Consider the following 16074-nt stretch of genomic DNA (forward strand, 5'->3'; position numbering starts at 1 on the left):
ACCTCTATACAGTCCAACTCACATCTGGACATTACAACAAAATGGAAACTGATTGAAGAAAAGATGGCATTTATAATATTTACAATGTATTTTATAATCTCCCAGAGTAAGCTGGGTATAAAAAAGGGTAATAAATAAATAAATAGAAGTCTTTTTTTGACTTAAGTAAAGACAAATGCTTAACATTAGGTGTAAAATATACCTAAATGCAATACGTGAATGAAACAAATATTTACTAGAGAGCGTGCACTGATCCTATTATTCATTGATGGATGTGCATAAGAGGCATCCAAGCTTTGTGGCCATAAAACTTGAGATTTGATTCATAGTCTCTGCTTGGCATGAGATAACAAGAGCATTCCTGATTTGACAACCCTTCTCTTGAACTTAGTATCAGCATCTGGGATTAAGTAAACTTTGAATCAGCATTATAAAGAAAACAAGATCTATCAAGCTTTTTGGAGGAGGAGATTTATCAAGTCTTCCCTAGCCTAGTACTTTTTTGATGTATTGGATTTCAGCTATTTCAAGTAATTGTGGGAAATTTAAGTCCAACCCATCTGAAAGGCACAATGGAAGGCTATGCTAACCTCTTCCCCTTGCACTATTTTTTCCATGGAAATCATCCATTGAAAATAATTATCTGCCCTCTTGGAGAAAAAAATTGCATATACCCTTCTGCTTTTTTCTTTTCTTTTCTTTTCTTTTCTGTTTTTTTCTGATGAGGAAGATAATTTGGAGGGGAATTTTTAAAATGGAACCCTCTTCCCAGTTCTATGATCCCAGTACAAATTACCCTCCCTGGTTCCTGATTTTTACAAAATTTATGAAGGATGCAGATCTTCCATTGACTTACCTATTTTGGTTCACAAAAAGCAATATGTAACAACAATTATGTTTAGCAATGAAATGGTACTTAAGATCGCAAGACTAGAAGACATTGGAGAGTCTATTCCTAATAATATTAGACTACTCCACTGATTAGACAACTTTTCCTATTTTTTATTCCTCTAACACTGGGACAGGAATAGAACTCCTCATTAACATATCTACATACAAAAGGATCCCCAGTTTGTCTAGACAAAGGCTTTTTTTCAAGGTTGTTTCAACTCCATTCCTTCAGCTCATAAGAAGGAAAAGAGAGTCCCATCAATCCATAACTTGAAAAGAGCCTATTATAAAACACGTCCAATAATTCTGTCAGGAAACAGAACTTGCTTTCTGGCTCAGCCAGCTAAAATAGTGTGATCATTCATCTGGTTTTGTTAATGGTGTTTTTTGCTTCTCTTATTAGTTTCATTCCCTGGGGTAAATGCCATTGTGAGAAGTTCTTTTGCAGGAATGGTACAAACCACAGATAAGGATTGTACTTTTTTTTCCCCCTTCCTTTTATTACAAGGGAGATTTTATTATACAAAAATAGCAAGTCTCAAACAGAATGTATGATACCCACTTATTTCTATGAGACACAAATGGCCAAGTTCTATTATCATATCTGGATACATTATGCCTAGACCTAGTTCTCTGGAGAAGTCTATAATGTTTGGAAAAGTAGAAAGAAAATAAGGACAAGCAGCAGTGAGTTACAGTGGCATTGGGTATACCATTGGAAGATCTGAAGGACCAGGTTGGGGACAGATTGTCCTCAGAAAATCTATCTACAGGGTTGCTAAGATTTAACACCAACTTGATAGCACATAATCAATCAATTCATCATGTTTTTCTAGCCCTTATCACTATACCCATAACCTACGTACCTATTTCTGTGTGAGCTGTGGGTCTAATTCAGAGGGTCCTTCCGTAGAGTTACTATGAGTTTTCATAAATTACTTTCTCTCCTTTCCTTCTTGTCCTTTACAGGAAGGCTTGAATTGCCTACTCTTTAGTTAGACTCATCCTTACGGTGGGGAAACTCCTCAGCCAGATATAGTCACTTAGGTTTGGCTGGCATGTTCATGTTTTCAGCCAAGTACTGGTAGCTTCCATGATGAACTGCTGCAGGGACTTTAGCATCACAGTCCTTCAGTCAGTTGGGAGGGAGAAGGTTCATTACCAGCTGCTGGCTGGCTGATGTCAGCATTTCTGGAGGAGTTGGAAGGATGCCAGATTCTGCTATTCTGCTCACTTTCAGCTCCTTGGGTCTCTAAATTCCAGGGCTGCTTTTTCCATGCCACTAGTCACCAGCTGCATGCTTCACCAATCAATTTGTCCTGGCGTTTGCCCCTTTCTCCCCCACAACCTTATGTTTTCCTTCTCTCCCAGACAGCTACAATCTCCCCTCTCAACTTGCACACCCACGTGGTGAAGGCATCTTCCTGTTCTAGTTGAAGCACAAGCAGGACGTCCACAGGGTGTGGTCAAAAATGTCAAGATGGCAGCCATGATGGTGTGATTGAAACTCCATCTGTTTTTTACATGCATTGCTTCCCCCCCCCCCCCCCCACATCCTGCAGATACCTTTGACACTGGTATGGTCCAGCTACTTACCCTACCTTAAAGTCCTGGGGAGGATAAAAAGGGAAGGAAGGCTTGTAGTGATACTGTGAAGCTCTCCTTCCATAGCCATCTTGTAACGAATTACCAGGTGATGGTATTACTGTCAGGCCCGGCCCAAGAACAACAGGGAAACAATCCATCCAAGTTCAGTTCTTTATTGCTTACACCATATAGACAGAATCTTCCCAGATTAAATCTGTACTATGCTAACCTAATTGATATACTCTGGGAGAATCTAGGGAGTGGCTATCTGAAGTCTCTTCTTCCCACACTCCTGCTCTGAACTATGTTGCCTCTTGTCTCCCCCTTTTCCTTCCTGGAATGTGCTCCCTCCTTCCTGAGAAACTGGGTCTCTACTGCATTCCCTCACACACACACATCCCTTTGTAGATACATTCCATCGCAATTACATTTTGCTTGTAGCCCACTAAGGCTTCCATTGACCTTATCCCTTTTGCCAGTAGAAGGGAGAAATAGCTCAGTACCCCAAAGATTTCTTCCCCTATGGCTGCCCAGCTTATATGGTGTACATTGAGATAAAGAAATTCACCCTTGCCAGAGGAACAGCCTATGCATGCCACCTGTAGTAGGACCAATTGGATTCAATGGGGCTTACTATAGAGTAAGTATGTGAAGATTTGACCTTTTAATTCCAGATTTCTAGAAATAGCTTCTTTATATCAGTGTAGGTGTGTGCTTCTGCAAATGTATGTTTCCAAATGTAAAACAAATAAACATATAAACTCTATGTGTATGCATATATGTGTTTGTCAATCTATACACACACATATGCATACATATATACAATGCCCATATTTCTGGGTGTCAGGGGAGCTCCCCAGGATTGATTTCACTAAGAGCTGTCAGCCTACCTGGCGAGATAGGAAAGCTGAGCAGTATACAAAATTTTATGTGTGCCATCTAATCTTCCTTTGGGTGCAGTTGGAACCATCTCAAATTCTGGGCTAGCTTCTTTTGGACTAAAAATGGTATGCCTAGTACTGTACAGAGGACATCTCTTTGGTGATCTAAATTACATCCTCCATCAAAACACAAAATTGTAACTACAAAATAGCAACTTTAGTACTTTGTCTTGCTAATTTGGTTATTAATCTGTCAACCTATGATCCTGCATTAACAGTTGACCTTTGTTTTCTAGAGGTGAGGACTAGTACAAAAACTGAAATATAGAAAGAGGAATAGTCTGGGTTCTCCCCCCCCCCCCTTCTTTCAAAAGATAAAAATAAGACAAGAGAGAAGAGCCAAGGAAAAGATATAGCAGCCATTCCCAAAGTTACATCCCAGTTTTCATTGGCATGCAGTTTCTATCATTCCAGCTAGCCTAGCCAATAGTAAAGGTTGTGATTGTGACGCAATAACATCTAAAAATTGAAGGTTGGGAAAGACTTCCATACCACAAGAGAAGTAATGGGAAAAAACAAAGCTGGGGAAAGGATATAGACATGAGACAGGGTTATCTGTCAAACAGACCGAAAGAGTAGGGTATTTACAACTGGAGTTCAACTTATGACCTTTCTTAGTGCTTTGTTGATATTGGTTGAATGCAAATGACAACACAGAAGTTTTAGAATTGAAAACATTCCATTGAGTCCTGGGATAGAGGATGAGAATCCAGACGAAGCAGTTTTATATAGCCTTGTCTTCATTGGTTTTTTTGGGGGGGGGAATTAAGCAGAGTTCTCTTAAGGAGATCATGTCAGTGCTTGAAAATGATACATTTATCAGATAGTTGTTCACAAAAATGAAGAGACCTAAATTTAGAAAAATCCAATTATCATAATCCTTTCTGTGACTTTGAATTTTCATGGATGACAACTTCCTTTTTGGAATTTTTTTGTTGTAGTCAATGCCATTAGGTATCTTATGACAAGAATGCTCATGAGATAATATATATATATATATTTATCTTCATTGAGATGACTGAATTATATTATAGTTTTATATCAAATCCTGCAAGTATACACATTCACTTGGTTTTATATTAATCTTTTATTTCCTTAGAGCTGTGCCTCAAAGGGAAACTTATCTTCTTGATATGAAGCAAATTAAATAAAAACATCAAGAAATCCTTGAATGGATTCTGAATAAAATGAATACCTCATTTGTGCAGATGTCCTTGACAATCAGTCATTTCTTACCATTCAATTTCTTTTTGTGCAGACCTAAAAACAATTTAAAATTCTATCTGAAGAGATAAAAAGTTTCATCAGGAAAAAAATGGATCATGCATCATTTCATTAACTGCCTTTTACAATGGGTTAGACACTCAGAAAAATTATTTAATAAGTGTTTACAAGCAGTTCCAAGAGCATTTTAAGAAACTTGTGGAAGTCCCAGTTACCAAACTAGAAGCAGTTAAAGTGCCTTTAGTGAAAAAAAAAATTGCAGAAAATTTGCAAAGGATAAGAAAATAGAAATATGGTGAGTTTAAGACATTTGCTATTTGATCATAAAGTGCACTTATTTCAAGTTCATATATTTTTATGAGATCATTTCCCCATTCTGGAATGTATCTAATAAAAATGTTTTGAATTGTTCACTATTTTTTCAGACTAAGAAATAAAGGCACTGGAAGGTTGTTTTCTATAGTCTTCAGCCATCACTACCCAAAGATACAAAGAGATACATCTCAGACATGACTGATTATTCAACTAAACTCCACAATGTAGAGTTATTGATTTTGTTCAACATGGAGCTCCAGAACCATCAATTCTTTGCGCTTTTATCCTGCTAACCATTTGGAGGAGAAGACACAGCAAGCAAAGTTTCCTTTTTTGTTCTTCCCTTTGGTTCTGCTTGGTTCTGTGCCAGTTCTCTTTCTTTCAAGTAGAAAGTACTTTAGGTCAAGATTAAAGTCAATTTTATTTTATAATATTAGCTAACTTAACTTTATGTTATGATATTAGCTAACTTAACTTCTACACGTCCCTGCAACCTGCCTTTGGTCTCTGCTTCTATAACTCCAAGGAAGTACCTTGGGGTAACCTTCTCTTCATTCTGTGTATTTTCCCTGTGCATCTATTTAAGTCTTTCTGCCTTCCATCTATACTGATACATCTGTAATTTAATAAGTCAGCAAGGGTGTTTTTTTTTTTTTTTGGTATAACTTAAACCAGTATTAATGGAACAGTATACTTTCAAAGTTCATTATATAACCTCTGTGTGGTGGTCACAGCACTAGTTGGGCAGCCCAAATTCTGATTTATAGTGTACTGGAAGAGGTTGGCCTATCAGGGTGCTGGTTAATGCTGGTTATCTCCCCAGATTATTGAAAAGAGGCAATTATTCCTTAGCAACTGCAGCTGGAGGTCATAGACCTCATCACAATGCAGATCTAGCCTGGGAGCATTCCTCATGTCTACCCTGCAGGTTGTTCTTCAACATCCTGTCCTGCCAGTTCCTTGGCATAGGTACATAGGTACACAAATGCCTATGTTCCTCTAAGCATCAGATTCTTCCCTAGAACTTAGCACTACAAAACATCATGTGGTCACTTGACATCAGATTTATGCTCTGTTTCATTCCTTATTCAGTTTCTCTGTTGATTGTATCTGTATTTACTGTTCTGCTTGTAAGTCTGGAAGGCCTTTAGCTAACTGATTAGAATATTGGACTTGCAATAGTTTGTTTTCTGTGATGAGTGCAGCCTGATTGTTGTGACTTTAAAGCAAGAATAAATGATCACTTACAGGCAACAGTGACTTAGTCCATTTTCCCTTCAATCCTTGAACCAAACCCTAATCAAAACCCAATGAAGGAATGTTCTAATGGTTTAGGATGGTAAGACATGAGCCAGACCCAAATTTCTTGGCCTTTCCCAATATTCTTTTAGCCAACTTAGCATCTCATTCTGATTTCATATTGTTCTGAGGATAAGCAGGTGAAAATGTTTCATGTTCAAAGTCCTATTGCTTCTGAAAGGCCCTACCTTCATAGGATACAAATTGCAGCCTGTTATCAAAGCATACTATATCAGTTATTTCACCATGGATAAAATTACTCTTAAGCTTCTTTATCACTGTTCCATTTGTGATCAGTTTCCAAAAAATTGGAATGGTCAATGTTTGAGAATAGGAGTCTTGATCATTATCTTAATCTTGTCAAATATATAGAATGTTTTTCTACCACTCCACTCACAGTCCTTATATGTCAGTGGTTGGAGTAGTTCACAGTAATTTTCCAGACCTTTACCAACTTTGCTGAGTAGTTAACCATTTGTTTCATTTCTACATATCTTGATATCTCTTGGATTGCTTCAACGTTCCCAGGATCATTTTGCCATATCTTAGTAGGATTCAGTTTTATATTTCACTTCCTTCCTTCTCAGAAAGACAGAATTTTTCATCACAATCCATTATTGCTTCAGTTTCAGAATATCCTTCCCCAATAAGAAAGACATCATCAGCAAATACTCTTATGCTGCTAGCTTTTGATTGAGTCCATATTGGAACGCTTCAGAAGCTTGGATGTTGACCATTCGTATGTGTTTGCCAAAGTAGTTAAGTAGCTTGCCTTCTTGTTCAACCCACTTTTGTTGAATATCAAATTAGGAAAGAACATTAGTCCGAAAGAGAAAATATGCCACATAATCAATGGTAGGTAGTAGATAGCGACTCGGCTTTACCCTCTGTCCAAAGATTTGGGGTCTATTCAGATGGATATTTTTTCAGAAGGCTTAGACCCTATAACCAAGTTACTAATCCATCTTGTCTGGTGTCCATCAGAATTATAATCTATTTTCTGCTTTAATGGTTCCTCTTCCTTTTAGGAATCCTAATTGTTTTCATGCTAGAATATATGTCAAGTTTCAGTTTTCCTACCAAATGTCCTTCCCTGAAAGGCATTTTCAAACTCTTGCAGTAGTGTCTCCATAGTCTCGGCAGCCACATGACAGTGCTCATTAGTTTGCGCTGCATGCAAGATATTATGATATTGTAATGCAATCAATTTCATGGGCTGCATTGTTTTGCTTCCCAGCAGAGGTTTAAAGACTTCCCCTCCCACAATAATAAATTCCAACTGATAGACCTCTTGGGTTGCAAAGTTTAATTCTGCATTTCCCCATTATTTTTAGAGTACACTTATTACAGATAAAGCCTACCTGACAGCATGGAGTAATAACTCTCCCTACAGGGATAAAATACTGTGATAGCACACTACAGGTGGTGCCAAAGTCCAAGTAATAGTGAACAGATTGACAATTCACTACATAGTTGCAAGCAATACAGTGGGTTACATCCACCTAACTAGTAATGCTCACCATGTGTACCTCAAGGTCTGGAACTACTACAGTGAAGCTCTGGGCACCATATTTTAAGAATGGCTCAAAGAAACTGAAACAAGTTCAAAGGAGGAGAAGAAGGATGATCAGGGGACTTGAAACTAAGTCCTATGAAGATAAATTGAAGGGAGTGGAAATGTTAAGCCTTGAAAAGAGAAGGCTGGTGCCAGGGAGGGTATCTTAGTGTTCTTCAAATATCTGGAAGGATGACAACTAGAATATCAAGACCTGTTCTCTACCTTTCCAGCAGGTAAACCCCAAAATAATAGGTATCAGTTGTGGGAAGAGAGATTCTGACTGAATGTTAGAAAAACTTACAGTGAGAGAAGCTTGATAGTAGAATCAGTTTTCAGGAGAGGTGGTAGGCTTCATTTCACTGTATATGTTCAAACAGAGCCATCAGTTGGGGACAGTATAATTAATATTCCTGTACTGAGGGGGGTTTGGACTTGATGGCCTAAGTGGCCTCTTCTGCCTCTATAATTCTGTGTTATAGAATAGTATTTCAGCAACCTCTTTTAATTTTTAAATCAGTATTTTAATTAGTATTTTAACCAGTATTTATTTTTGTTTTTACTGTAAACCACCCAGAATCGCTCATTGAGTAAGATGGGCAGTGACTAAATTTGAAATATAAATAAATATATTTGAGGACCCCAGAACCCCCACTTCTGTTCTAAATAGACAACAAAGAATGCCTTTCATTCTGTCCTACCTTGTAGTATTGCAACTTATTTGCTCATTTGTAACAAAAATGTCAGATCAAGTGTAAACTCTGTTTTTGAACTAATCATTGTTCTTGGCTCTGGCCAAAGAGAGAGATATGAGAGACTAGACAACCATCAGGGAAGAAACATTGTTCTTCTTAAGTGCTTCCAGGTCAAGCATGCTTGCTTGGGCAACATGTTTTTTTATAACAATAAACCACCTTTGTTCACCCTCTGTTTGTACTTTATTCTACCCATGTCTGATTAGGTACTGGATCTAAAACCTTGAGAACCATCCCTCATAACACATTTTTGGGAATCCCAAGCAATCAGGAAAATAAGCAAATAAAAGAGCAAGCAGAGGTTTCTCAAGCCTCTACAACAGGGTTCCTCAACCTTGGCAACTTTAAGACAGGTGGACTTCAACTCCCTCAACCTTGGCAACTTTAAGACAGGTGGACTTCAACTCCCTCAACCTTGGCAACTTTAAGACAGGTGGACTTCAACTCCCTCAACCTTGGCAACTTTAAGACGGGTGGACTTCAACTCCTAGAATTCCCCCAGCCAGCAAGGCTGGCTGGGGGAATTCTGGGAATTGAAGTCCACCCATCTTAAAGTTGCCAAGGTTGATGGACCCTGCTCTAAAAGACTATTATGGTTGGTGGATCCTGTTTAATTGGGTCAACACAAGTATAACATGACTGAATTTGATAACCAGTTCATAAAGCAAATGACAGGGTATTTTTAACAGTTGAAATGTTCTGAAGGAAAGAGGCAATGCAGAACAGCATTCCAGGGTTTTTCCTTGTTTTCTACACACTGCTGATAAAACATAATAGTAACAGTTTTCTTTCTTCAGCCTCAAGCTTTGCAACTGCAGTTTACAACTTCTAATTGTTTTGTATACCAATGCAAACAGTTTTCCCTTCCTTGTGTATAAGACCATGTTTCAAAAGTAGAAGTGAGAACATTTTTTTTTCGGAACTCCAGCTTTCAGCTCTAATCAACTCTAAGCAGGTATGTGGGTACAAATATAATTATAAGTATAATAATTATATGTTCACTATTCTCATTCTATACCTACTGTTCTTATTTCTGGAGTTAAGGAAGGGCTTACAGGTATTAATGGCAAGATTTTTTTTCATTCTCTGGTTCATTCCACTAATCTTGATCAAACTGGTGATCCTTTGACAAGTAAAACCTTCTTTTTCTTGTCATCTTCAACCTATGATGGGTAGGTAAGGTACAACACCAGTCCTTTTTCTCTTCAGCATTCTTCCCCTGGAACTTATCTTCAGATGCTTCATGGACTATGGACCACTCATTAACTAACAAGCCTTTAACAGTACAAACACTACCTAATCTATTTTAGGATCATTAACAACCTTTCTCTGAACTGAAACCAACAATACATCTTTAATACCCACTAGAGTTGTCTATGTCTGTATTAGCCATTTTTAGCTGTTAGCCATCACCTCTATTTCCATGCCTCTCCATTTCCAAGCCTTTTTCTCTTCAGAATCTTCCTGGATAGATTCCCTTTTTTAAAGACTTCTCTTGTGAAAACTATTCCATATGAGAATCTAAATAAACACTCTCAGGACCTTATCAGCAAAGTTTACAAATTGTTTTGTTTGAGTATTTGCAGAAAGACATGAACAGCTAAAGAAGCTAGCAAGCTCATAATACAAGAGCTTTATGGAGCTGGGTTTTATAAGAACTAGTTCCAAACTCATCTTCCTGCAAAAGAAGCCAAACTTATGGACAATGTCAAAAGAAAGAACTCCCTATGACTTACTGAAAGCACAGTTAGGCTCAGCTATTGACTTTTTCTGACTGCTGCCATTGATGAATAAGAAAAGGGTTTTGCTAATCTATTTGTTAATTATATGTCAAAAGATTTATATGGTTGCACAACAAGATCCTGGGCATGCAATGTATGACAGCTCATTAACCCCAGTCACCAGAGAAGATACCTACCCGTGCTTCTCCCCATGATCAGCTCTTAAGCTGGAGAAATACATTCGCCCTGAAAGGCTCTTTCCAACCCTTCCTTCAGCTCTTTAGGTTGACAGGATGCTGAATTACAGCTTCCCAAAGACCAATTTGCAGCAGATTTCCAGGCACGATGGCAAGTAGAAAATTAAATATTTGTTTACCTCTCCACTTGTAAGCTTTGCTCCTATTGAGTTTCTTACCTGTCTGACAGCGTTCCCTGTGAACCTGGCATAAGATATATAGCGGAGCTGGGACTAACGTATCATACCCTGTCATCCATCAGTCCACTGAAATGATCTGGTTATGAACAGCATGCATTTTGCTTGAACAGGCCATCTCTAATGCTTCTTATTATAGGCTGTAAAGTAATGGACATTTGGCTAGCAACTGATGAGGAAGAAGCTTTGGCTCTGTCTGGTCTTCATTATGGAGGAAAGGCTGAGATGCTTATCTTGACAGCCCACTTTGCACAAAGCATAAGCCTTTCTCTCAGGAGATGTACCTTTCTCTCATTTCAGTAACTCATTCTGGGCTAACTGGATATAAGAGACAATCCGAACAACCTACAGCTGAATGAGGGTAGTGAATCCTGCATGCAGTATAGGACAGACGTAAACATTATGACCATCCAAAGAGCTTTAGGAAGAAAATGTTTTTGTGCTTCACCAAAGTAGCCACCAGAGAATTTGAAGGAAAGAGCTACAGAAAAGGGGCATTGATTTTTGTTGTTGAAAAGCATCACAGGGCAGAGCCCGGGTCAAAGCATGAAATGTGGCAAACATGCTTTTGAAATATGGGGAGGGGATGAGGAGATGAAAGCACAGCAGAGATGTTCATCAGACTACAAAGAGCAACCTGAAATATTTAAACCATCTTCTCTTTTTATATGTGAGTGACTAGTCTAATGGAGCCAATGAAAGCATGGAGATCAGTATGTGTCTTCTTCATTGTTAAAAATAAAAAGTGCTATATGACAATGGTATCAAAATAGGAAGACAAACATGTTTCCAGTGAAGCCCTTTTTTAAAAGGCTGTTATTTTTCCAAAATGCTCCACAATGAAAAATTCCATACCAGCTTCTCTATGTATATGACATTGCTGTAAAGCTCTTGGAGATCCTTCTGCCCCCCCCCTTCTCCCCCTGCCTTCCCCTAGTTTCTTCTGTTTCCTATTTTATTCCTGTTGATGGTCGTTCATTAGTAAATCAGATTTTTTATTTAGAATTTTAATATTGCATCCCAAGGAAAGAAATTCTGGTTTACCGTTTTATGCAAACATGATTTGTGAGTATTAGCTATTGTATAAAGAGGACTGTTTTTGCTGGCTGAACTAACTAATCAAGACAAACTATGTAATTTGGTTACATGAACACATCACAAAGCCAAATCACACTGAGGACAAGTTGTTTATTGTTCCTGATGTTCTTGTACTTATGTTGTTAGGAGATGAATATGCGTGAATAGCTTGCATCCAGTGCACAATCATTTCATCTTCATTCTGCAGTCTCCCTGACTCTTCCTGGCTCCGATAAATCCCAAGGGAATTTATTGAAGGAACTCTGTCCATGGGGTTTTTCCAGATGGAAAAATGCTGATAATCAGAGAGGCTTCAGAGAGAAGGAAACATTATTTAATATCTGCAAGTAGACCCTCTGACAATAAATTTAGCTCAAACAAACTGCCAAAATACTATCTCTAATAACAAAGCCCTATTTCCCAAGACAAGTAATTAAAATCTGTTTTCAGCATGATATTCAAAAAGATTGGGTCAAAACTATTGGTGCTTCAGGATGAATTTGGCTATAATGCCCAATACGCATAAAAAGCAAAGACTTAGTGGCTTAGACTGAAAAACATGTTTCCCTTTTCATCATGTGCAAAATATCTTCTGAAGTCTATGTTTATGTGTTCCTGTAGCATCTGTCCAAACCCCCAGACCTGCTGAATAATGCATAGGCAAATTGTAACATTTAAATAGTGGGCATGTCCATAAACCTGAACATCTTTAATGACTTCTCTTAAAAGAGATAAATAAACTTTGCAGGTTTTGCTTAGACAGAATGGCTTTCATGAAATATGCTCTGATCTAATATTATACACATAGATACTGACTTCAGAAATGGATCAGGGTGGACAGGATGTAAGATTCTTGCTGGATTACATCTAAGGCCTCTCTTGTTTAAATTCCTGTGGTATTCAGTCAGATGCGTGTGTCTGTGTGAGAAGTCAAGATGGCGGCCACATGACATAGGTTAAAGGGCCAGAGCTTCAGATTGCATGGTCATGGGCGCCATCTTGACTTTTTTTAATCTTCCTCCCCTTTCCCCCCCCCCCCCACTCCACAGATGTCCTTGTACCTAGGGGAAGTTCACCAGCAATGTCAAATATTCCAAAAAGTTATCCAAAAGTATTTTCTAATTTTTATCTAGACAAAGGATCATTTAATTCACTTCTCAAATGTAATTAATTTAAGGTGATAAAACAAGTATACTCTTTTATAAAGTAGATAAAACAAGTGTACTGTGAAGCCAAGTAGAAGCTAAAAAGAGGAGATGAAAAATAACACTTAGAACAGATTTTGTAAAAATCTACTTGGGTGGATTTTATTGAATTGTGTTGCAGTTTTATAGGGCCATCACAACAAATGGTTTCATATACACAATGTTCTAGATATTTCTCCAAAATCATGCTTTGAAGCAAATTTCATTAGATGGACTGAGCTGAGTTTCAAGCAACAGTTATTCCCAAGACCTTCTCAGCCATTTTTGAAAAACAATCTTTAAAACCTGAGTTGAACGAGCAACCCATTTCACATTTTATCCTGTTGATATTTTATAAGCACATTTTATAAAGTTGTAGTTGCTTTAAGAATCACAATAACCTAAATGAATTTAAAGCAACAGGATCTCTGCTTCAGGCTGAAAAGTTTGGCTACATTAACGAACAGCAAATTGATACTATGTTTACACATAGTCAAAAGCACTTTCCTGAATCATTTTTGAAACATTCACACTCTTACTACCTTATACATATGAATGAGCCAGCCATACCTTAACACTACAGCATTTTCACATTACTGCCAAATGTCTGTTAAATCCAAATTTATGTTATTTATATCAATTCACATCATTTTATGTCATTAACGCAAATGACATAAATTGCATCATTTGCATACTTAAACTAGTATGTAAACTGTGTATACAGATGGAAATAATGGAAATCTAAGGGAATTGTCTGGACTATTTCAGACATACAAAACTTAGTTTTTTGGGGGGGGCGGAGGTGGGAATATGTCTTTGCCTCCAAAGTATGGTAACCGGGGGTCCGCTAAATAGAGATTTTACTATAATCACTTTAAACTGGTGAATATGAAAGATTTTTTCTTGGAATAAGATTGACTATGAACTATGTACCATCTTCTTTAAAGATTCACTAAATGTGAACATCTTTAGAAGAGAACTTGGGTTTATCTTTAGCACTTTGGTAGTAGCTGTTTGGGCTAAAGCATTTGTTAAGGAAAGATTGCAGCTAAGGGGGCTTTTTCACTTGGAAAGAAGAGGCACAAATTCATGCATGACACAGGGACCCTGGAAAGGTTTTTCTCTCTCTTTGCAATATTAAAAGTCATCTCCTGAAATTAAAAGAAAGAGATTCAGGCTGACAGAAACAAACATACCAACAGGCCAACAGAGATGCCTAGAAACACACAAACACACATATTTATATTTTATGCAGTGAATAGTTAAAGCTTAGGTACTAAAGTTGCTCTTTGGTATATAAGAAATCAATTAAGATTTTAGCATTTGATTTATATTGTTTTTACAAACCCAGATAGTATACATTTCTATATTTTAATCTAGGTGATCAGTAAGAGTTGACACCAACTTGATGGCACTTAATCAATCATATTGTTTCCATACATTTTATATATATTTTATGCTATTTATTAATGATATTATTGGTTATACAATTTCACCATTTTAACATGTTAGTTAAAATTTTAGTTATTGGGCAAATAAGAAACAGTAGCATAGTAGCTGTTGTTGTCATTGTTACTTAGAGTGCACAAGTTCCTAAAAATGTTCATGAAACTCAGTCTGAATATATTTTAAGTGGATATATTATTTTGAGGAATAGCAAAAAAGTTGATTGTGACTGAGAAGGGGGTTGCTTATTACAAATTTAACCCATTTTTGTTGAAGCAAAAGGATTTCTGAAATCATCCAAGTACAGTCATGTATCCATCATTCAGACCATTAATTTGGAAGACTCACCATAAGAAAGAATTGTTTGCTTCTTTAAAAATAAAATGCTTCTTTGTTGGTATTGGAAAATCCTAACTGTTTAGATTATATTTGGGACGTATCTCTATTTGTAACCATTTTCTTTTATAATCAAATCATTCTTCTCCAGCTATTTGACAATCTCACCCAATCTCACTGACAATAAGTTTTCTATCAAAAGAAGCCTTCAGCGATACCTATTTTACTTGTAAAGATAATTCTTTATTTCCCAGGTGTGATGGGGGAATATGAACCGAAAATTGAAGTCCATTTTCCATACACAGTTACAGCTGCTAAGGGATCCACTGTTAAGATGGAATGCTTTGCATTGGGCAAGTAAGTATATATTCTTCCATAATTGATTATTAAAATATGAGATCATTCATTTTGGGTTCTATTAGTGTGTGTGTGTGTGTGTGTGTAAGAGAGAGAGATAAGGATCAAGCTTATATAAACTTGCTTATATACACACGCTTATATACACACAGAGAAAGGGTCAAGCTTATATATGCTTCCTTATATATACACAGAGAAAGAGATATACATTATACATAGACAAAGTCCTGGAGAAAATCTACATGGACACTAAGAGTTATCATTAATTTGATGGGACATAATCAATCAATCAGTATATATACATGATAGATAGATGATAGATAGACAGACAGACAGACAGACAGATAGATAGATAGATAGATAGATAGATAGATAGATAGATAGATAGATAGATGATAGATGTTATAATACAGTTATGAAAGCTATGTACAGTGTTTTGTCCATAAAGAATTACACTGAGACTCACCTATATGTTTCCAAGTTCCAAATGATGTGAACAGATGTGTTGAGACAGAAATGTGTTGGATCTGATGGAGGAAGGTACTGGAGATCACAAGCAGCTAAGTCCTGGGTTGCTTAGTTTCTCGTTTTTTCCCCATTTGGCGTCAGCCTTTTATTATATTTTTTAAGTCCATATTTTTCAATATTTTTGTACACACATTTTTCACATGTCCATATTGCCACATGCCATTCTCTAATGCTAAATCGTAATTGTTATCAATGACTGGGCACTTAATTTTCACATTTGTCATTACTTGGCCAAGACTCTTAAAGAAATTTGCTTCTCTGTAAGTTCTTATGTCAGGTTTTATTTTTAACCTCATACTTTTAAAAACTGTTTAAGGGTCACATATTCATCCCATTTTCTCTCTCCACTGGAAATAAGAAACCAGACTTTCCAATTTAATATATTAGTAAATCTACAATTCTGTGTAGGTAGGAGGATAATGGAT

At 37.0% G+C, this 16074-nt stretch overlaps 1 protein-coding gene across 1 annotated transcript in view; it reads left to right on the top strand.

Annotated features, from left to right (window-relative positions):
* The window catches only part of CNTN5 (contactin 5), a 723666-nt gene that overhangs the window by 528488 nt on the left and 179104 nt on the right, over nt 1–16074 (top strand). The window contains exon 10 of the mRNA XM_088140604.1: nt 15019–15121. Within this exon, the coding sequence (XP_087996730.1) occupies nt 15019–15121 (103 nt within the window). The remainder of the gene's footprint in view (nt 1–15018; nt 15122–16074) is intronic.

This window comes from Python bivittatus, unplaced genomic scaffold (genome assembly GCF_059951505.1).
Source record: "Python bivittatus isolate LINGU-HERP-01145 unplaced genomic scaffold, Pbiv_v1 ctg000340_np1212, whole genome shotgun sequence".
Lineage (NCBI taxonomy): Eukaryota > Metazoa > Chordata > Lepidosauria > Squamata > Pythonidae > Python > Python bivittatus.